This window comes from Ovis canadensis, chromosome 4 (genome assembly GCF_042477335.2).
Source record: "Ovis canadensis isolate MfBH-ARS-UI-01 breed Bighorn chromosome 4, ARS-UI_OviCan_v2, whole genome shotgun sequence".
In the NCBI taxonomy this organism is placed as follows: Eukaryota; Metazoa; Chordata; class Mammalia; order Artiodactyla; family Bovidae; genus Ovis; species Ovis canadensis.
In genome coordinates, this window is record NC_091248.1 from 42,005,731 (window position 1) to 42,029,733 (window position 24,003).

At 38.0% G+C, this 24,003-nt stretch overlaps 1 protein-coding gene across 17 annotated transcripts in view; it reads left to right on the plus strand.

The window, feature by feature from the left end:
* HDAC9 (histone deacetylase 9) overlaps positions 1-24,003 on the plus strand; it is a 1,067,281-nt gene that overhangs the window by 783,205 nt on the left and 260,073 nt on the right. For all 17 annotated transcript variants that reach the window (XR_011256609.1, XM_069587611.1, XM_069587612.1 and 14 more), the window contains 2 exons: positions 11,733-11,853; positions 16,488-16,537. Coding sequence is in view for 16 of the 17 variants with exons in the window: in XM_069587611.1 (XP_069443712.1) it covers positions 11,733-11,853; positions 16,488-16,537 (171 nt within the window). In the remaining variant the exon portion in view is untranslated. The remainder of the gene's footprint in view (positions 1-11,732; positions 11,854-16,487; positions 16,538-24,003) is intronic.

Here is a 24,003-nt window from a genome sequence, read left to right on the forward strand (position 1 = left end):
TATTTCTTCAGTGTGTCTGTGCAATCCTGATATTGCTGATCTGGGTACCACACTTTGAGAATAGTGATCTATCCCTTCAGCCATCTTTATCAAGAATTTTTATTTCCCAGGCTCCTGTGTTTGGAGCCGGAGATAGAATACTGTGTAAATATAACCCATGTCTCAAGGCTGTTACAGTCTGGTGAGATCATCAGACGGTAATCAAATGATCACACAAATAAATATGTCACTGCACATTCTCAAGGGGTTTTGAGTCACTAGTTGTATGCTACAGTGATTTTAAAGACTCGTCAATTGAGCTATGGGAAGGAATAAAAGGAGAAAGGCTGTGGTCAGCTGTCTCTATGACCCTGACAACATCAGAGAGGCCCTTTGAGCGAGAGATAGAGGAGGAAACGTTCTATATTAGAGAACAAAGGCGCAAGTCTATCAGACCTTAAGATGAGCTTGCCCTCCATCAAACTGTATTCAAGTTCCTTTGTCAACTAGGGTTAAAATTTCACTGGGACAGAAGGTAGGGAGTCTCAATTGCTCTGACGTACAGAGCAAACACACTTTCCCAAGCCAATGAAGTAGTCAATTTTGCAATTAAACAGTGTACATGATAGAATAGTTGGCAATCTGAAAACGTTAAAAGAGCTTCTTTATTTTTAAGTGATAGTCTGATCCACAAATCAAACTTATGTATTGTTTCATTTATCAAGATAAAAAATTAATCAGAATGGATTCCTTGAAAGCTGTTGTTCAGCATTAGAGTTGACCTTAGTCCTGCCACTAATTATGTGTACTTTTGTCAAATCAGTTAACCTTAGTGGTCTTTGGTTTTCCCATGTGTAAGATGAGGATGTTAGGCAGGATATTAGCTAGGATCTCTTCCAGTCCTAATAACACTTGCAACTAGATGGCTGAGAAATTAATTTGGAACATAGTACTTTCTTTGGTTGAGGGTAGAAAAAAATTTTAGTAAACTTTTTGCTTTTAGTTTGTAAGCTATCATGTAAATTGACTGTGCTTACAGTACTGATTGGCAGCCAGAGAAAACATGAGTCCTCATTATATTAGATTACAGTGGTTACATGGGTTTACTTCTTTTGGCATGACGTGGCACTGTTTTTTAAAAATTGAGATAGTGAGTAGTCCCTCATACCAATACCATTTATTTCCACTGTTGAATCATTCATACTGAGTTTAGTGATTCTGTTGGAAGTGAAAATCCAAACCATAAGAAACAGATCTGGAGGGGTCATTTGGTGTCTTCTTTGGGTTTAAGCTCTTTGACTAGGTAGCCAGCTCTCTGGAGCATGTGTGCCCCTGAAGAAAAGGATGCTCTCTGAGCTGAAGAAATTGCAGGAGTTGATCCATCATCTGTTGGAAATGCACTTGCAGTTGTTTTTCCAGAAGTGCTCATGACTCTCAGCCCCACCAAGCCACCCACAGACATTTGCTTGCTCTCACATTTGTTTTGAGAATAATAACATTTTATAATGCTTTTGTTGGATTGCACATTATGTGGAATTTGCATTGCCTCTTTGTGATTCCTATTGAATAACTTTGTTTTGCTTAATTCATAAGTAAAAACCATAAGCAACATACTGTGCTGAAATGTTTAACTCCTTTATTCAAGTGCCAACACAAAGTAATTACAAAACAATTCTGGGACACAGAACCACGCTACTGTTGCCCCTTCTGGAACTTCTCAGCAGTTCTAATGAGAAAAGTGGAGAGCAGGTTTAGTGTAAAATCTTAATATGCCAAGGAGCTCAGGGATAAAGTCTCCAGCACATTTTCCTGCACACAGAAGTGATTTTGTAAATACCTTTTGTAAATCACAATGAAGAAATTGAATACTCTTTTGAGAAACAATTTTGAAATGTGCATATTTTCTGACTTCAAGGTTACAAAGCACTAAACCCTGCAAGTTAATGGAAATTCAATTAAACATTTGTTTTATAGAGTAATCTAACTAGATGGCAGCATATAACAGCTTACTGTTTTGTTTAGTTTGCAAAAAAAAAAAAAAAGTGTGTATTTGTGTCTTAGAATCTAACCACAAAGCAATAAGAAACTCAAACAGGGAATCTTGTGAATAGTCTCTAAAGGATATGGTGGTTATGGAAAGAAGTACATGTGATTTAGATGTGGTGAGTAAACCAAGGTGTCATGACTCTGAGAAATATTTACAGAACCCAGTAGAGTATAGACCCTGGCAGATAAATAACATTAAAAACTACTTGTGCAAACCGTAATCAGAATTAAGATGATTTGGAATTTTGATTCTGCAAAAAATGGGGAAGAATTAGTGTGGAAAACAACCAATAAAAAGAAGTAAGACAGGCTGCCTTTGGAGTCCATTTGGAGAGTGAAAAGGATTTTTTTAAAAACAGGAGCATTAAAATTTATTAGCAAAAACTGACTAGTTAGTTACATGGTTTTGAACCATCTAAAAATTGGAGTGCTAAAGTAACAAAATATTTATGGTGACAGATTTATTTCATACATAATTATTGTTTTAAAAAATCAATGCTTTAACGTAAATCAATAAAATGTTCAGTGTTTGAAAAATAATTACAACGTAGGAGATTCAATTGCATAAAAATTGTGAAAATTGAACCAGTTACACTGAGGCATAATGTTCTTTCTTATTTTCTAATGAAAATAAGTGGACGTATTTCATAATAATGAAACGAGTGAACATAAAACTGAAAAAAAAATACATAGTACATATGCTTATTACCACCCAGACATTTGTTATTGAATGGCCTTGCTGTTTTCTAAAGTACGTTTGAAATTGTTCTATGCCATGAAATATTTTTAAATAGATTGTAAAGAATGAACCAAGCAGTATTACATGGAAGTAGATGGCACTTGTTTTGAAGGTCATGTAAACTTTTTTTTAACTTCGCAATCTTCTCTCTGCCAACCATTAATTTTAACTACTCCATAGTCCCAAATGTTGGTTAGCATAGGCTCAGTATCTTGAATTTGCTTATAAGCAGGAAGAATGGACAGCTCCCTCTAACATGAGATTCTTGACTTAGGTTGCCCATTAAAATCCCCTGGGTGGTTCTAAGTTCCTAGATGCCTAGGTTGTAACCTGACAAGAGTTAACCAGGAACTCTGAAGGTATGATCCCAGACATTCAGTTCAATTCAGTTCAGTTCAGTTCCGTTGCTCAGTCGTGTCTGACTTTTTACAACCCCATGAATCGCAGCACACTAGGCCTCCCTGTCCATCACCAACTCCCGGAGTTCACACAGACTTGCGTCCATCGAGTCAGTGATGCCATCTCATCCTCTGTCGTCCCCTTCTCCTCCTGCCCCCACTCCCTCCCAGCATCAAAGTCTTTTCCAATGAGTCAACTCTTCGCATGAGGTGGCCAAAGTACTGGAGTTTCAGCTTCAGCATCAGTCCTTCCAATGAATACCCAGGACTGATCTCCTTTGGGATGGACTGGTTGGATCTCCTTGCAGTCCAAGGCACTCACAAGATTCTTCTCCAACACCACAGTTCAAAAGCAGCAATTCTTTGGCACTCAGCTTTCTTCACAGTCCAACTCTCACATCTATACATGACCACAGGAAAAGCCATAGCCTTGACTAGACGGACCTTTGTTGGCAATATTAACAAATGTCTCTGCTTTTTAATATGCTATCAAGGTTGGTCATAACTTTTCTTCCAAGGAGTAACCGTCTTTTAATTTCATGGCTGCAGTCACCATCTGCAGTGATTTTGGAGCTCAAAAAAATAAAGTCTGATACTGTTTCCACTGTTTCCCCATCTATTTCCCATGAAGTGATGGGACCAGATGCCATGATCTTCATTTTCTGGATGTTGAGCTTTAAGCCAGCTTTTTCACTCTCCACTTTCATTTTCATCAAGAGGCTTTTTAGTTCCTCTTCACTTTCTGCCATAAGGGTGGTGTCATCTGCATATCTGAGGTTATTGATATTTCTCCTGGCAATCCTGATTCCAGCCTGTGCTTCTTCTAGCCCAGCATTTCTCATGATGTACTCTGCATAGAAGTTAAATAAGCAGGATGACAATATACAGCCTCGACCTATTCCTTTTCCTATTTGGAACCAGTCTTTCCATGTCCAGTTCTAACTGTTGCTTCCTGATCTGCATATAGGTTTCTCAAGGGGCAGGTCAGGTGGTCGGGTATTCCCATCTCTTTCAGAATTTTCCATAGTTTATTGTGATCCACACATTAATCACCTTTAAATTTATACAGTCGATTTCCAAGGTTCAACCCATATTAGAAAACAATTTAACATAAGCTTAATGAGGTAGAGACAGAGAAGTGAACAGTCCTATATTTGGAGGTGAGAGAGTAACAAAAGTAAACATTTACCTGAGAAACAAAGGTGGCATTAATCAAAAGCATTATGAACAAAATGAAATTTTTAATTGGGAAAAATGTCCATTATTTTGATGTTATCATGGGGTAGGAATATGAGTTCTAAAAAAAAACTCTTATTTTTCAAATATAAGCATTTTTAAAAATGGACTTCAAGGAATACATGTAGCATCTTTTTGAAAACTTTCATAATGAGATCTCTCTTGCTTCAACCATGGTAATTTATCACTTCAGTTATTATATTTGCTTGCCTGAGGCAAAGCTATACATCAAAATAAAGGATGTTTATTGAATTTTTGTTGTATATGAGGTAATTCACATAGCCATTTTAGGGCTTACCGTTTTTACTCACAGTCTTAGGGCTAAACATAATTTGGTTAAATCTCCGTATGTTTATAAATGAGGAAACAAAGCTCCAGAAACGTAGCTGATAGCAGACTATGGGCATGTTAAGGACACGTGACAGAACCCAGAACTTATGGCTTCTAACTTGAAATTCACTCTATTTTCATATGACTGACAGGACCAAGAGCCTGTTGGGCTTCCTGCTTGCTTGTTAGTAGCCTCCTTCCTACTTCTCATTCTTTCACTCTTCTTCCTTCCTTCCCTTGCCTCCCCCTCCCCCCAATTCTTTCTTCACTTGCTTTGGGGGTTCTTAGTTCCCCAACCAGGGGCTGAACCCATGCCCTTGATAGTGGAAGTTGCAGAGTCCTAACCACGGGACCTTTTCATACTGTTCATGGGGTTCTCAAGGCAAGAATACTGAAGTGGATTGCCATCTCCTTCTCCTGTGGACCACATTCTATCAGACCTCTCCACCATGACCCATCCATCTTGGGTGGCCCCACATGGCATGGCTTAGTTTCATTGAGTTAGACAAGGCTGTGGTCCATGTGATTAGATTGGCTAGTTTTCTGTGATTATGGTTTCAGTGTGTCTGCCCTCTGATTCCCTCTCGCAACACCTACCATCTTACTTGAGTTTCTCTTAGCTTGGATGTTGGGTATCTCTTCAGGGATGCTTCAGCAAAATGCAGCCACTCCTCCTTACCTTGGACGAGGTCGCCCCTCTTGACCTTGAACGTGGAATAGCTACTCTCTGCCCTCCTGTGCCTGGGCAGCCACCGCTCCTTGGACGTGGGGTTGCTCCTCTTAGCTGCCTCCCCTGACCTTGGCGTGGGACATGGAACAACAGACTGGTTCCAAATAGGAAAAGGAGTAGGTCAAGGCTGTATATTGTCATCCTGCTTATTTTACTTATATGCAGAGTACATCATGAGAAACGCTGGGCTAGAAGAAGCACAGGCTGGAATCAAGATGCCAGGAGAAATATCAATAACCTCAGATATGCAGATGACACCACCCTTATGGCAGAAAGTGAAGAGGAGCTAAAAAGCCTCTTGATGAGAGTGAAAGAGGAGAGTGAAAAAGTTGGCTTAAAGCTTAACATTCAGAAAACAAAGATCATTGGCATCTGGTCCCATCACTTCATGGGAAATAGATGGAGATACAGTGGAAACAGTGTCAGACTTTATTTTTTTGAGCTCCAAAATCACTGCAGATGGTGACTGCAGCCATGAAATTAAAAGATGCTTACTCCTTGGAAGGAAAGTTATGACCAACCTAGACAGCATATTCAGAAGCAGAGACATTACTTTGCCGACAAAGGTCCGTTTAGTCAAGGCTATGGTTTTTCCAGTGGTCATGTATGGATGTGAGAGTTGAACTGTGAAGAAAGCTGAGTGCCGAAGAATTGATGCTTTTGAACTGTGGTGTTGGAGAAGACTCTTGCGAGTCCCTTGGACTGCAAGGAGATCCAACCAGTCGATTCTAAAGGAGACCAGCCCTGGGTGTTCATTGGAAGGACTGATGCTGAAGCTGAAACTCCAATACTTTGGCCACCTCATGCGAAGAGTTGACTCATTGGAAAAGACTTTGATGCTGGGAGGGATTGGGGACAGGAGGAGAAGGGGACAACGGAGGATGAGATGGCTGGATGGCATCACCAGCTCGATGCAGATGAGTTTGGGTAAACTCCAGGAGTTGGTGATGGACAGGGAGGCCTGGCGTGTTGAAATTCATGGGGTTGCAAAGAGTCGGACATGACTGAGAGACTGAACTGAACTGAACTGAACCATGGGACCACTAGGGAATTCCCTAACTCTTCTTTCCCTACTCCTTTTCTTTCTGGATAAGAAAAATTCGAGGAGAACAGGTTATTAGATGATGAGGGAGCTATGGAAGGAGATAATGTAGGGAGGGGGATATAAACTCTTTTTTGGTAACATTTAAAGAAGCAATTGGTTGTAGCATGTGAAAACTGCATTGCTAAGCTTGGGCATGAGCAGTGAGATCAGATATTTTGCTTTGCTTAAGAGAGAAGTATATACACAATAATGAATAGGTGTGAACTGATTCATTAAATATGAAGTATAGGCTTTGTAACAGAAGGTAACTTTTCCAATCATAAGTCATTTATTATTCTTTTCTTTAAGTCTGCAGCCCTACAGATCTTTGTAGAAAAAAATAAGAATGCATCCCTATATTTAGGGACAGTAGATAAAATATTTTCAGAAAATGAGACATATCAATGCAGATTCTTGCCTAATATGTCACCGCTTTGAAAATGATGAAAGAAAATGGGGTCTCCCCCAGCAGAGGCAGGTACTTTGACTTGTCACATTTAAGTTAGATGTTTTCTCTTAGTTTGGAACTGCCACAAAATGAGCCCTTTCATGTCCTCAGTAATACCAAACCAATGCAATCCATCTGTTCTGCTAAATTATTTCTAGTTCCCTAACCAAAGGCACTGCTTTTTCATGCATTTTATCATGATTTTATGCCCTTTATTATATTTTACAAAAGGTTCTGATTCCTCCAGGGCCAATGAGAACTGATTAGGACACTGGCCTCAATCCAGGCTTTGAACATAGGAGGGGAAGGAATAGAACTGTTTCCTTTTCTCCCTGCTCCTTGGCAAAAAAAAAAAAAAAAGAATCTATACCGTGTGTGTGCTCTGTGTGTGGGTGGGTGTGGGTAGGCTGCGTTTTATCCTGTTGCAGTATGACTTTGTAGGTCATGTTCAGAACATTCCTTCTGTAATCAGGTTGCATTAACAGGCTTTAATTCAGAAAGACCACTTCTTTAGGAGCAAGCCATGGTGTGTTGTGAGACTCAATGATACGGTCATTTTGAACAACGTTCGTCAGACTTCAAACCTGAATGTACACTGTTTGGGGTGCTGATCTAATGAAGAAGAGCTTAGTTCTCAGGTGCTTAGCACAGAGTAGACACTTAGCACAGGAGTTTCTTTCCTACTCTATAGGAAGAAACTACTTGAGTGCAGGTCACAGAGAGTGGAAATAGAGTAATGATATCCTACATCCTCGCAGGGTGTCTTTACTAGGAAATAGAAGGGAGAGCTGTAAGTTTCCTTTCTTAGACACATACTGGCAAGATATTTAAGATGTATGTTAGGCTCTCTAGTGAGAAATACCTGGATGGATACCTGTGCCATCCCGTATATGCATTGAGTGTCCATATACTCAGAATTCTCACAAATTCTTTTGGTCAGAATCACAGATGACTTTAGGTAGACGTACTGCCAGCTAAGTATCTCTGAGAACGGAAATCAGTATCTCCGTACATTACGATGATCAGAGCACTTTATCCTATTTTGTGATTCATTATACTCTTGACCTTTGGCCCAAGAGCACATCATGAGAGAAAGCTGAAGGAATAAAGGGTACACAGGAAATTGAAAATATGGGAAGGGATTAAACGGGACAGTCTATATTTAAGCATAAACACGTCACTTAATAAATTACTGATGATGATACCAGAAAATGAAAACCGTTGGAGACTTCAGTTTGAGAGGAAAAGTAGATGTGATGAATTTAAGATATCTGATGATAGTGAGGCAAAACAAACTACTCCAAGAGATACTCAGTGTTAAGGAAAGGGGAGAGCTGTTGGTATTTCAGCATTTTTAGCTTAGTCATTCACGGAGTTCCCACAGCAGTGCCTCTTAGAGATACACATCTTAGAACGCGTTTTCTCCAGATACTTTCTCCAGGTAGAAGCCGTTTTTCATATTGAAATGGTTTCCACTGCTCTCTTTCTGTAGAAACATGTACACCTTGTTTGTGGGTCTGATTCTCCAGTGGGCATAGAAGCAGAAAGGATTGTAAAGAATTAGTGCTTATATCTTGGGACTTCCCTGGTGGTCCACTGGTTAAGATTCCATGCTTCCACTGAAAGGGGCATGAATTCGATCCTTGTTGGGGAACTAAGATCCCACATGCCACAGGAGGAAAAAAAACAATCTAGAACAATCAGCAACAACAAAAAAGAATTGCTATTTATATATAGTGTAAGGATTTTTTTAAAAACACATTCTGTAGTAATAAAATGAGCCAATGTAAGATATTTCCCAGGAGTCAAAAGGAAGTGTGGAGAGGCAGGAGAAAGAAATCAAAGGGCAAACTTGTGCCCTTTGTTACGTTAGTGATGAAGGGGAGACTAGGGTATAAACCAGGGAGGAATACTCTTAGAGTAAGTGGACTGCCAGGAGACCCAACAAGTCCATCCTAAAGGAAATCAGTCCTGAATATTCATTGGAAGGACTGATGCTCAATCTGAAACTCCAATACTTTGGCTAACTGATGCGAAGAACCGACTCATTGGAAAAGATCCCGATGCTGGGAAAGATTGAAGGTGGGAGGAGAAGGGGACGGCAGAGGATGAGATGGTTGGATGGCATCACCAGTGCGATGGACATGAGATTAAGTAGGTTCTGAGAGTTGGTGATGGACAGAGAAGCCTGGCGTGCTGCAGTCCTTGGGGTCGCAAAGAGTCGGACACGACTGAACTGACTGACTGACTGATGTGGGCTGGGCCAGATGCTCTGCCCTTACTGTTAGTTAACTGATATTCTACAAGGGAATGACTGAGGTGCAGCAGGTGTCCTCTTAAGATTTATCAGCACTTGAGCTACTGTCAATAATTGAATCTTGTTAGCAGATTATTTTTCAAGTGTGTGATTGAGCGTTCAGCCTAGTGAGGTTGTGGGAGAATGAGAAGGGAGTTGGGAGATGCATGGAATGTATGGTATGTGAATATATATGACTAGTTTGTGAAAACATAGAGCTGTACTTATTGCTCATGGTATTTAACATTATACCAGAAGCCAAAATTCATTGTAGAGTAGAAAAATGTCCTTATGGGAAAGGGGATGGAGCTTTATGATAGTAGTCCAAATGTGGGTCTGATTGTTAGTTAGAGCTGGCTTTGTTTAAGATATGGATGTCTGACTGTATCAGCGTGTAGATGTTAGTGGCTATGGGTTTCATAGATTCATAGAAATGAGAGCGGGAAGCCCTGATATTTCATGGTGTTCGTTATTCTGCCAGACTGGGACTGGTTGCCACAGTCTGGTTTTCAGCGTGCTGCTCGTTCCAATTTCAGATGACTCAGACCGTGGAGTTACCACTGCTTATCTTGGGGGATTTTCCACCCGCTGAAATCTCACATTTAAAATGTTTCCCTTTAATAGAGACTTTGAACTTTCCTTTTCTCATTACTTGTCATTCTGTTTCTTTGATTGTTCTGGTCTTCCAGAAACATTTCCAAATGTGATTTTACCAGCGAGCCATCTAGGTCAGTAATGTGTTTGTTTATTGATGAGAGCAGTGGCTGACCAGATGGCCATCATAAATTTGCCCTAGTCTTCAGCATTACCTGCCTGGTTTAATTTCAGCATTTAAACCTCCCTGGGAATAATTTCTCTAGAGCATATTTTTTTTTATTTTTCTAGAAATGTAAATGGGGTGTCAAACATAGGGAACTTCAGTGCTTTGGCAATGAAAATGCCATAAGCATTTGTTTATTTATTCAGCACATAATGGCACAGTGTCAAGAGTTTCTGTTTTACATCATTCCTGTTACCTTCCTGTTAGCCCTCAAGTCCCCTGCTATTCCTCTCGCACTGAGAAATGATTTATTTTCAGTGACAAGCACCACTAGCCAATAAACTTCTAGGAAGTATCAGTGTATCAAGGTTCTTTTCCCTGAACCTTTTGCCCCCTTGGAGAATCAGACAGCAGCAGCATCACCTGAAACTAGGGAGACTGAGTGTGGAATTTTCTTGGTCCTGAGAGCAGTTGTTGTCACCTGATGATTATGGGTCAACTGGTAATTCATGGTCAGGAACATGAGAAGTCAGCATTCCCTGAACAGACTGTCTTCGAATTTTACTGTAGTTCTCTGCTAATATATTGCCTTACAAGTGTCTTGTTGTGATACATATTTTAAATAAAATATTAACACTATCTGGGTAATTTTAGGAAGTATAGCAAGTTAAAAAATAAGGCTAATTAACTTCATACACCAGCACAATGTTTACTGGTTCAAAAGATTCATCAACTGAGAGATGTGACCAAGAAGAACACTTTGTCCATTGCCTGAGACTTAACTTACGTGCAGCTTTGTCTGTGTCGAAGAATCATTCTTTGTTAGCTAAGACGCAAGTTTCTGCCTAACGTGGATGTAGAAATATTGAATATAGAGTATCTCAAATTATGTCTGATTAAATAAGAGTTATTGTTTTTGTTCAATTTCCATTCTGTCCCAGACTAATGCTTCTATAAAATACATTCAAAATGAGATACTACAATAATGAAATAAAAATTGAAGACATGCATGATTGTGTCTGATTCAACAGACATTTAAAATACTCTGTCAGGGGTTGCCATAAAAGTTTCTCCATATTTACTCTCAAGTCTATATAGACCTCATCACAGACCATTCTGTTGCTGAACTGTGATCAATTCCCATGTTACATATTTTGAATGACATTGATCTAGATGAACACAGCTGTGAGGTGCACACACATGACATGATCAGCGTATGGGGAATCATCAAATATATTAATGTATTGGGATTTCTTTTCTTTTAAGAAACAGTAAGGAATCTGTTTCAACAGCTTCTTTGGGTGAGTGTAAAGTAAGAGTTTAATGAATTTACTTCTCAGCTAAGCAGTAGTTCCTGTTTTTAACTACATGCTTTTACAAAGGAGTTAACTATTAATTATTACCAAATTTTTATTAATTATTAACTTTCTATAGATATCTTTTTATGCCAAAGAAGAATATGTTTTATGTCAGTTGCCCATTTAGGCTTAAGCAATCCATTGGATCTGAACTTTGTATACACTCATTTTTCATGTATTATTATGGTCCTTTGTTACGCAAATCAATGCCACATTACTCCCTGATGAAACTCAGCCCATTATTAATCATCTTAAATGTGACTTGGGGTCTTATTTTCTCCTAAATGTTGTCAGTGAAGTACGGTAGACTTCTGCTGTTTTCTTTCAGCGAATTCAAGGTCGAAAAGCCAGCCTGGAGGAAATACAGCTTGTTCATTCCGAACATCACTCACTGTTGTATGGCACCAACCCCCTGGACGGACAGAAGCTGGACCCCAGAACGCTCCTAGGTCTGTATGGGCCTCCATTCTACTGAGAAAGCACATTCCAGCACTGTCATTAGTCAGTACTGCTGTCAGTTCAGAGTACTTGGCCAGGAGTGTGATAAAGAGCTCTTCCAACAGCAGTGCTCTGTGGAACGAGTGGTTTACAATCTAGCCAATGTAGATTAAGAAAATCCGATTTTAGGAAAAATGGCAGTGCAGGTTTTATGATGTTGACTTTTATTTGAATAGCATTTGTGTCACCGTGTTGCAGCTGATGGGAGTAAATGCATTGTGAAGTTTGTTTACATTTTTAATCTAAATTTTTTTCACATTTTTATGTGAATTTATCTTCACCTTTCAAATTTATTTTGTGTCTTTCAGTTCTTTTCTTCTATGACCTTAACACACAGAGGGCACAAAATAACTTATTTTAAGTGAAAAACTCCTTATTACTCTACCTAGAACCCTGTATTTTATAGTAAGATTGCATTTAAATCTTAATAGACTCTATGTAGTACATGTTTTAGTTATGGAATCAAATAGTAGTTGGCAGAAGTAGAAAACTAATAAACCTAACCTTTAAAGTATGATTTTTCCAAACTTTATTATCAGATTTTGAAGTAAAATTTATGTTTCACTGCTTTATATAAACTTTGTATGAATGATAGAATCAACAGTATTGAAGAAAGTTCATGACAGAAACATTTTAGCTGAAATGATTCTGTTAATTAAGTTTATTAGTAATCTTTTATAATAGAATAATAATGCATGACATGGTGATGTATGCCCAAAAGATTATGTTTTAACTAAAAATGCATTTTAGGGCTTTTTCTTGAAAGTCGCTTTCTTTCCAGTAAGCCTGTTATGTCAGTTCCAAATTATTGGACTCTTTCACCCAATTCAGTATTACTTCAAGATGATTTTATGTTAACTGGTCTTAAACAATTTGAAAGCAAGCGGATGACATGTAGTAGACAGGCATCTTAGAAAGCAATTATGAGGGGAAATTAACAGTCACCAATTTTAACATTAAAAATCTACCCTTTTAAAACAAGTGGCAGGCATCCCTAAATTTATGAAGTAAGCGTATATAGTTGTGTGTGTGTGTGTGTGTGTGTGTATTTATGCGCATGCCAGGTGGGGAGAAATTGACATAAAAGAGAACACAGGAAGATTACTCAGTTTTTAGAAAACATTATGAAAATTTGATGAAAGACAATCTGTCTAGTAGAATTAAACTTATATATTAACATAAAGCAAGTGAGTCCATCTAGATATTTACACTCTGTGTGTTATTTTTCTTTTTTCTGTTGCTGGAGTCAGTCTCTGCACATGGAGATTTTTACATAAAGCAATTTTTGCTTTGTATATTATACAATAAATTTCCTTATTTTAGCATGAATTAATAATTCCACCCAGTTTACCAAAATGGTGAAGTAAATCAGACAATAACTTGCACAGTCTTCTGTGGTCGAAATACTCATGCATTTTAAGGATAGGAAACTATGTTCATTTTTATTATTTGTTAATTTAGTTAGGAGAAAACAAGTGGAAAACTTTCCCCATTTCTTTTTTTTTTTTTTAACTAGATCTCAAACTTTGGATTTAATTAAGATAAATTTACACGTAGGTGTTTCAGAGATGTTCCACGATAACCATATTCCACATATTAAGAGAAAGGCTATATTTGTAAAAGTTTCAACTTTGGCAGCTTTGAATTGTTTGGAAGTTTCGACTTTGGCAGCTTTGAACTATTCTACTTATAAAACATGGCAATACCACTTTTAAATTTTTTTAATGAAATTTGACACTTTTGAGAAAAGCTGATTTTCTCAAAACATGAATATCATTTAAAGATTTGAATATTTAAAAATTAATTTATAATTAATTATATATTTATATATTATATTTATAACTATATATTTATAATTAATAATTTATAATTTAGAACTTGGATAATAGTCCTTTTCAAATATATATATGATAAAAGCACCAACTATCATTTATTTTTTTACAGTTTTGTACAAATAATTTGGCCATTTATCTCATTAGTTTTGAATATTCATTGTGAAATAAAATTCATACAGTGGATGGTTTCAGAGTTAACTGTAGATACACATGTGGAGTTCTATAGACACCTCTCCGGGATCAGTGCAACAATGTCAGCCTATGTGCAGGCTACAGGGGTAAAAGGAAACAAGGATATTGTATTGCTTGGTCTTGATGTCTAGCACTAAATTCAGATTTGATGATGCTTCTGAACTACATTGGTTTCTCCCATCAATTCAGAAACAACTTCTTCAATTCAGGGTCTAAATTTAAAATCTTGTTCTTTTAAAAGTTTAACTTCTTGTATTTTTTTGTTCTTTATGAAATTTGAATTCTTGGGGCTTGTTTTTTTTTATTTAAATCTCGAAAGCCAGATTGAAGCTGCGATGAATGTGTAGAAATTCACAGTCATCAAGATATTTTCTCTTTATCCCTTTCTTTTACTCCCACACTTCCTCTTCTTCCTCTAATCCCTCCCGCCATAGATGGTGCGGGAGGCTTTGTCAGTGTACACACGCAGAGTTTAATTGATATTACTACTTTCAACGATTATGTTCTGGTGTTAGGAGAAAGGATTTACATAAAAATTCACTATGACCACATTCATCAGTCTTTGTATCATGAAAGACATTGATAATGTATAAAATAATTAGATTTGAAAATGGGCACCATTTATCTCTTTAAATACTCTAGACCCTGTAAGATGACACTTTTAAAACATTCTCTCCAATCATTTCTGGTGAGAGGTTTTCCTTAGCATTAATTTTCCTGTCATTCTCACTACCAGTTTTCATTATCTTGTGGCTAACTGGAGCTCAGTCCATGGATCAGGTGATGTAACATTGTTAAAAAATAAGTCAACTCAATGAAATAAGCTTTTCTTACACACTACTAAGTTTAAACTATTGATTAATTTGGTTGTTTAGTATTATTTAAATGGTGCTGAAGTAGATTCTCAAGTATTATTTGTCTTCTATATTTACTTAGAGTTTAATCATTTTTTTCAAATTACTTTAAAAATTACTTTATTCCATTGTAATATTACCTTTAGCCCTTTTCACTGACTATGGAAGGAGGAGTTCAGACATTAAAATATACATCATTTGTATTTTAATTTCACATAGGAATACATCCTTGCAAAATATTCACTGACACAGAATTATCTTTGTTATAAGGAACAGCTTAAGAAAACTTTTTATCATGCCCCAAGCTATCCATAAAAATGCTTATGTATCTTTTACTGATATCAGTATTCCAATTTTAATATTTTTTCATGATTTTTTTTCTGTTGACTTTTTGTCTTTTTTCCATTTGAAGTCCTTATATATATATATATATATATATATATATATATAATGAGATATCTTACTTTTTCATTTGCACTTAGACATTTCTTTATAGTTTTCCATCTTAGCAATTGCATTTGAAAACTCAACATACAGTTTATTGTTGTCAAAATAAACTTTCTTCTGTGACAGAAGAATCTATTTAGACTTTTACTGACATGACACATAAGATTCATCACAAGCCTGTTTTCAATTTTTATTATTTATTTCATTGATTATCAACAGTTAGGATAAGTGAAGTGGAGATTTGTACCTGGTTCTACCACTGATCTCCTCAGTGACCCATATGAATCACTTCAGAGATGGTTAACTATGATATAGAAATGCCCACTTGCCTTTCCTTTAGTTACTTTGTAAGACAAGTCTTGGAGCTTTAGGAGTGGTAATTCTGGTTTTCTCCATCCATGTAGTAGATAATATAGAAAAACGAAGTGCTTGTAAACAAAAATGATTAAAACTTCCATGAAATCTCAATTTCAAGAACTAGTCATAAGTAAGATTTTGACATTTACTTCAGAGCGTCTGCCTGCAATGCGGGAGACCTGGGTTTGATTCCTGGGTCGGGAAGATCCCCTGGAGAAGGAAATAGCAATCCACTCCAGCACTCTTGCCTGGAAAATCCCATGGACGGAGGAGCCTGATAGGCTACAGTCCATGGGGTTGCAAAGAGTTGGACATGACTGAGTGACTTTACTTTGGATCCTGAAAAGGTTATCCTTTTTGTGGTTCTGTGACTTATTTGTTTAAAATACTGCGAATAATGGAGAGGCTTATCATATACTTGGTCTCAGCTATATCTGAAATGTTTAGAATTTAAGGATAAATCTGTATACTTAGATAAAAATTTTCATATTTGGAGCATGTGAAAAATGAGAGTGTATTTCATAAACCTTGTGGCTCAGAGCATCACATTAGAGGAATACACTTAAGGAACGGCTGAGTGATATACGATAAGGTATAAATAAAAAGGATATTATGACATATTATAAATTGTATAGGGCAGTTGACAAAAAATCTTGAGAATTAAATTCATAGGTATGTGTTTGTTCATGTGGGGCAATAAACTCTACAGGTAATAATATATGTATATATATGTGTATCAATTTGCTTTGAGTTTTTAACAATCTAAAGTTTGATCAGTTTCCCTCTGAGTCAAATGATAAATACCATGTGACATAATATTATATATTAATAAAACCCTAGATTTTAAAAACTATAATTATATTCAAATTTATATATTTTTCATGTCTTTTTACTATGTAGGTGACTCCTCTCAAAAGTTTTTTTCTTCATTACCATGTGGTGGACTTGGGGTAAGTATCAGTTTACTGGTTTAAAAAAATGTTTTTATTAGAGTATAGTTGATACACAATGTTTTGTTACTTTCAGGTGTACAGTAAAGTAAATCAGTTACACATATACATACAGCCTCTTAGACTTTTTTTTTCCCATATAGGTCATTACAAAATATTGAGTAGAGTTCCCTATGCTATATAGTAGGTTCTTGTTAGTTATCTGTTTTATATACAGTACTATGTATATGTCAATGCTCATATCTCAATTTATTACCCTCCTTTTTCCTTTGGTAACCATAAGTTTGTTTTCTACATCGGTGACTTTCTGTTTTATAAATAAGCTTATTTGTACCTTTTTGTTTTTTAGATTCCATGTATAAATGATATCATATGATACATGGCTTTGTCTGGCTCACTTCACTCAGTACAACAATCTGTAGGTCCATTCATGTTGCTCTAAAAGACATTACTTCCTTGTGAGGCTTCCCTGGTTGCTCAGTAGTAAAGAATCCACCTGCCAATGCAGGAGACATGGGTTTGATCCCTGGGTCAGGAAGATCCCCTGGAGAAGGAAATGGCAACCCACTCTAGTATTCTTGCCTGGAAAATCCCATGGACAGAGGAGCCTAGCTAGCTACAGTCCATGGGGTTGCAAAAGAGTCAGACATGACTTAGCTACTAAACAACAACAATAGTCTATTGTAGATATGTACTGTACTTTTTAAAATCCATTCCTCTGTTGATGGACATGTAAGTTGCTTCCATGTCTGGGATATTGTAAATAGTGCTGCAGTGAACATTAGGGTGCATGTATCTTTAAGAATAATGGTTGTACCAATTTACATTCCCACCAGTGGTACACTTGGTTCCCTTTTCTCCGCTCCTCTCCAGCATTTATTGTTTATAGATCTTTTTGATGATAGCCATTCTGACCGGTGTGAGGGAATACCTCATTGTAGTTTTGATTTGCATTTCTCTAATAGTTAGCGATGTTGAGCATCTTTCCGTGTGCTTTTTGGCCATCAGTATGTCTTTGGAGAAATGTCTATTTAGGTGTTCTGCCCATTTTTTGATTGGGTTTTTTTTTTTTTAAATATTGAGCTATTTTGGAAATTAATCCCTGTTGCTTTTGCTTTGTTTGCTATTATTTTGTGCCATTTTAGGGCTGTTTGTTTTGTTTATGGTGTCCTTTGTTGTGCAAAAGCTTTTAAGTTTAATTAGATACCATTTGTTTAATTTTGTTTTTATTTTCATTTCTTTAGGAGGTGGATCAAAAAAGATGTGTTGTAGTTTATGTCAGAAAGTATTCTGCCTCTGTTTTCCTCTAAGACTTTTATAGTATCCAGCCTTACATTTAGGTCTTCAATCCACTTTGAGTTTATTTTTGTGTTTGGTGTTAGCTGCTGCTGCTGCTGCTGCTGCTGCTGCTGCTGCTAAGTCGCTTCAGTCGTGTCCAACTCTGTGTGACCCCATAGACGGCAGCCCACCAGGCTCCCCCATCCTTGGGAGTCTCCAGGCAAGAACACTGGAGTGGGTTGCCAGTTCCTTCTCCAATGCATGAAAGTGAAAAGTGAAAATGAAGTTACTCAGTCATGTCTGACTCTTCGCGGCCCCATGGACTGTAGCCTACCAGGCCCCTCCGTCCATGGGATTTTCCAGGCAAGAGTGCTAGAGTGGTTTGCCATCGCCTTCTCTGGTTTGGTGTTAGGGGATGTTCTAATTTCATTCTTTTACATGTAGCTGTCCAGTGTTTCCAGCAAGCACCACTTATTGCAGAGACAGTCTTTTCTCCATTGTATGTTCTTGCCTTTGTCAAAGACTAGATGACCATAGGTGCCTGGGTTTATCTCTGGACTTTGTGTCCTGTTCTGTTGATATTTATTTCTTTTTTCCTGTCAGTACTTAACTGCTTTGCTACTGTAGCTTTGTGGTATAGTCAGAAATCAGGGAGCCTGATTCCTCCAGCTCCATTTTTCTTTCTCAGGATTGCTTTGGCTATTTGTGGTCTTTTGTGCAAATTTTTTTCCATAGCTTTTTAGATCTAATTCTGTGAAAAATAGCATTGATAATTTAATAGATATTGCATTGAATCTGTAGGTTGCTTTGGGTTGTACAGTCATTTTCACAATGTTGATTACTCCAGTGTAAGAACATGGTCTAATCTCTCCATCTGTGTCATCTTGTTTCTTTCCAAATACTCATATTGTGAGTATAGGTCTTTCACCTCCTTTGCTAGGTTTATTCCTAGATATTTTATTCTTTTTGATGCAGTGGTAAATGGGATTGTTTCTGTTAACTGCTTTTAAATAACATAAACTTCAGAAATATATTCTTTGATTTATTTGGTCAGTTGTGCTTAAGCCTGTTTCTCAGTATAAAAGTTATTCTGGACTTCAGGATTGGCCAGATGATTTGTAGGGCTCAGTGCCATGTGAAAATACAAATACCCCTGTCCAGAAATTATTAAGAATCTCAAGATTGTGAAAATACCTAAGTAATCCAAATGTCGGACCCTGAGCACTGCAGGTCCCTGTGTGAAGCTGATTTGCTAGACATTTATATTGCTTGAGAAAAGGTAATACAAGAAGGTTTAACTTGGTGTTATAGCAGATTTCAGTTTTCAATAGTTATACTGAGTATGCAGATACATTATATCCCTGGAGAAAACGGCGTAAACTTCACAAAGCACTTTGCATTGTGGGATATTTTGTTTGTGAACCTCCTGAGGTCTTTTTGTCTTCAGTAATTAACGAAGCCTTTTTGATCCAGGATATTTATACCATATTTCAAAGACAAATTTGTTCAAATCCAACAGTGTATGAGGAAAAATGTCGATATTTTTGTGGGTCATTAAAACATATCCTATAACTTATAGTCTACTTAAAGTTAACCCTTACCAGTAACAAGCCATAATCCTATAGAAAGTGAAAAGTGAAAGTCGTTCATTTGTGTCTGACTCTTTGTGACCCCGTGGACTGTATAGTCCATGGAATTCTCCAGGCCAGAGTATTGGAGTGGTTTGCAGTTCCCTTCTCCAAGAGATCATCCCAACCCAGGGATCAAACCCAGGTCTCCTGCATTGCAGGCGGATTCTTTAATGTTTGAGCCACCGGGAAAGCCCTCATCCTATAGAACTGAGTGCTAAATCAACATAGAACAAAATAATTCTAGATCAGGTTTCCAAGGACTTAGGAATTTAAGTCTGTTAAGTTTCTTAGGTAATTGAAGGAAAAAAAAAAACACAACTAGTCCTGTGTATATATTAGGCAATTATTTTTCTATAACTAAATTTTACCCAGGAAAATCCCCGATCTTTTTAGCTAATCCTATCATTTCAGTGATGTTCGATAAAGCAAGGATAATCTTGCTATTCCTTCATCTGTGACCCTGCCTTGTAGAAGTAAGAACGGCAGCTACAGCCAATGTCCATTTGGACATTACAGTTTACTGGCATACAGCTGGGGTTTATAACAACTTTATAAAACAGTCATTAATACCATTTTGCAGATAAGAACCTGAAGGCTCAAAGAAGTAGTTTCTCCTTTGATAAACAGAATAATAAAGGTAAATTTATTATTTAAAACAATATATAAAGAAGTTATTTTCCTGACGTCACCTATAAAAAGGCTTGCAGTATGAGGTTAACGTGCAGCTTAGGTCCTTCCAAAGCTTTCATCTTCAGCAGACCAGCCGTGGTCCCTGGAGCCCAGCAGCACAGCTGTGCAGCTAGTGCTGTGTGGTCCCCTTTGTGGCAGCTCACCATGAGCTTCACACTTTGACTCCCAGCACAGGACAGTCACCATCCCACAGTAATCCTTGCTCATTTTTCTCAACCCTCCTGTGGAGCCAGGAGCTTGCAAAGCCATTCTAGAAAGCAGAGAATTAGCTGACTTTTTGAATGGGTCTCATTGGCTTTTGTTGTTGTTGCTTTTCTTTTTTTTTTTTTTAATTTAAATTTATTTATTTTAATTGGAGGCTAATTACTTTACAGTATTGCATTGGTTGTGCCACACGTCAACATGAATCTGCCACGGGTGTACATGTGTTCCCCATCCTGAACCCCCCTCCCACCTCCCTCCCTGTACCATCCTTCTAGGTCGTCCCAGTGCACCAGCCCCAAGCATCCTGTATCCTGCATTTAACCTGCACTGGTGATTTGTTTCTTATATGATATCATACGTGTTTCAATGCCATTCTCCCAAATCATTCCACCCTCTCCCTCTCCCACAGAGTCCAAAAGACTTTATACATCTGTGTCTCTTTTGCTGTCTCGCATACAGGGTTATCATTACCTTCTTTCTAAATTCCATATATATGCATTAATATACTGTATTGGTGTTTTTCTTTCTGGCTTACTTCAGTCTGTATAATTGGCTCCAGTTTCATCCACCTCATTAGAACTGATTCAAATGTATTCTTTTTAATGGCTGAGTAATATTCCATTGTGTATATGTACCACAGCTTACTTATCCATTCATCTGCTGATGGACATCTAGGTTGTTTCCATGTCCTGGCTATTATAAACAGTGCTGCGATGAACATTGGGGTACACGTGTCTCTTTCAATTCTGGTTTCCTCGGTGTGTATGCCCAGCAGTGGGATTACTGGGTCATAACGCACTTCTATTTCCAGTTTTTTAAGGAATCTCCACACTGTTCTCCATAGTGGCTGTACTAGTTTGCATTCCCACCAACAGTGTAAGGGGGTTCCCATTTCTCCACACCCTCTCCAGCATTTATTGCTGGTAGACTTTTGGATCGTACCCATTCTGACTGGCATGAAATGGTACCTCATTGTGGTTTTGATTTGCATTTCTCTGATAATGAGTGATGTTGAGCATCTTTTCATGTGTTTGTTAGCCATCTGTATGTCTTCTTTGGAGAAATGTCTGTTTAGTTCTTTGGCCCATTTTTTGATTGGCTTTTGCACTTATTTTCTGACATCCCAAGTGGCTGTTTGAAGAGAATGGCTGATTATCTGCAAACAAGGCAGAGAGTGAAACAAAGCTAATGATTGCTCTGTGGATTTGGTGATTGGGAGGAAAGCAAAGCTGTTAGAGAGTGGTGGTCATCAAACCCCGACTCATTTACAAGTACATTTAATTCATGACCCAGAGTTGAAATGAGGATAGCTCTCTAGGACCCACATCCCAAGCTTGTCCTCTGCTGTGCCTGCGGCTCACTGTCCCTTGAACACAAAGTACATCTACTCAGCTATGCTAAACCCATGCCACCGACACTTCTTATTCTTTAGCAAGAACTGCTCTAGTAAACTCTTAAGGTACCCAAGGAATGAACAGAGACTGCTGCTTTGGCACAGTGGGTGTCATAGATTAGCACTGATGTAATCAGTATAGGGGCAGTGGGGGTGGTAGAGAAACCTAGCTTGGACAAGCAGAAGCAGGAAAAGTAAGTCGATTAGTTTGACTCCATTGTTGCTGGAAAGGGCTTGAGAGAAGCACCTCTTTTTATAAAGTTGGCCTATAGGTCTTCTGGTGGTGTTTATGTAGGTCTAGGTGAGTGTGCATACGTGTATGTGTTGTGTTGTGTATATCTACACTTGTTGATGCTAGAGAACTAGCTTGATTCAGTGTTTTTGTTTCTTTTAGGAAACTTATTGTCTTCTTAGAACATCTTAGACTCTTGAGATTTTTGGTTTTGATATAAGTCCTAAGAGAAACTGGGTCCTATGGATTTGTATTAATTCTTACCTCCAGGACGGTCCGAGACATCTTAAGTATACAAAAGATATCCAGTATGAACTTGGAGTGGGCCAGCTTGGCAGCAACATGGGGGCACCCTAGCAGGCTTTGAAAGCACTGAAATTGCTTTTGTCTTAAGGCACCCTTCTGGTTCATATTATCTAAGATGAACCCATTGGTTTAAATTCTAAAACACTTGATACTCCCCAATTGTTACGATAAACTGCAGTTACCTAGAAAATATACCTTCCTACTAGATGGGTTTTATTTGTACCTACTGAATGCTGATGGATTAATTGGCTTTTGAGTGGTCTACCTGGGGCATTATGAAGTTAAAAAATCTCTACTACTTATTTGATTTTCCTATAAAATGGCATGTGATTATTTGCTCGGGTAGCTCAATGCATGAGTGGTATCTAAGGCGCTGTAAAGTGTACTCTCCAGAATGGTGTTTTGAACAACGATCTCAAGGTCTCAGAATTCCTTTGTGTTTGGTTCTCATTTTGTTTCGTTACTGCAGCATGACTCACTTCTGATTACTGTGTGATTGCGCTACAGGAAAATGCACCAATTGAAAAGAGCATTTTACCAAACCCCAGGCCTTGGTCATCATACAGTGAAACAGATAATTAAGGGACTCTGGAAACAAAAGCCAGTGCTGAACCACTTTAGTTCTCACTCCTCAGGGTATATCACTAAAAATAGTGATCATTTTCCTGGCCATCTGACCTGCTGCTGTGTGAAGAAATCTTGAAGTCATTTCTCAGCCTTATTTTTCCCTCTTCACTTGATAGGCCAAAAAAAAAAAAACCCACAAAAGCAAGGACGAGCAGGCTTTTATGATAATGTCGTCATCAGCTCCCAGCTTCAAACACTTCTGCGGCTTTTGAGTTGTCATTTATAACTTGGAACTGAATCGACCCATAATTCCCCTGATACACTTAGAGAAATTGATAACAGACTCGGCACTTCTTTTATGGCTCGGAGGAGGCAACTCCAATCACATCACTATTGGCAGGCAATATTATTTTTTGACATGGTTGTAAAAGTATAAAGGGGCTTATGGCATTTGTTTAGATGAGGAATGGGCTCTCAAGCTGTGCTGGGGTTTATAGGACTAGATTAGTGAGAAGCAAAGGGAATATGATGTTTGCAAACAGGATATGATTTTATATATAAGTTTGGGTTTCATGCTCTGCTCCCTGGGGAAAGCCCTGCAGACAGCAGAGAATTCCACTTTTATCCTACAGCAGACCAGCTCCTAGTGCCAAAAGCCAGAAAAATAAACGTGGTCAATGGGCAGTGTCAGACCCTTGATGGGAGGAGGAGGAGCCAGGGAAGAGGCAGAACAGTTCCCCTGGAGGAATGAGGAATTGCAGAGCACGGGGCCTGCCTAACTGGTCAAAGATGTGCCCGAGGGTTCTGGGAGGTTTCATCTAAGCACCTTCTCCAGCGCAGCTCAGTTAGTCCTCAAATGCACCGCTGGCTTTTTATTACAAACTTTTTCCATCCATATTCTATTTGATTACACCTAGATCTGACACCCTGTGAGGTTTATGGATGTCAATATTTTCGTGATTTGGGGAGGAGGAAATAGGGAGAAGGATTAGGTGATGGTGTGGAGGTAATTTTAGGCTCATTTCAGTTGCTCAGAGGTTTTCAGCAGACGTGTTAGTCATATGCTATGTTCCCTGTAGAGGAGGCAAGTTTGGATGAATCGTGTCAGATTTTCTTTCACTCTCTCAGATTAAAAATGTAAGCGATCCCCTCTGATATATAAAAT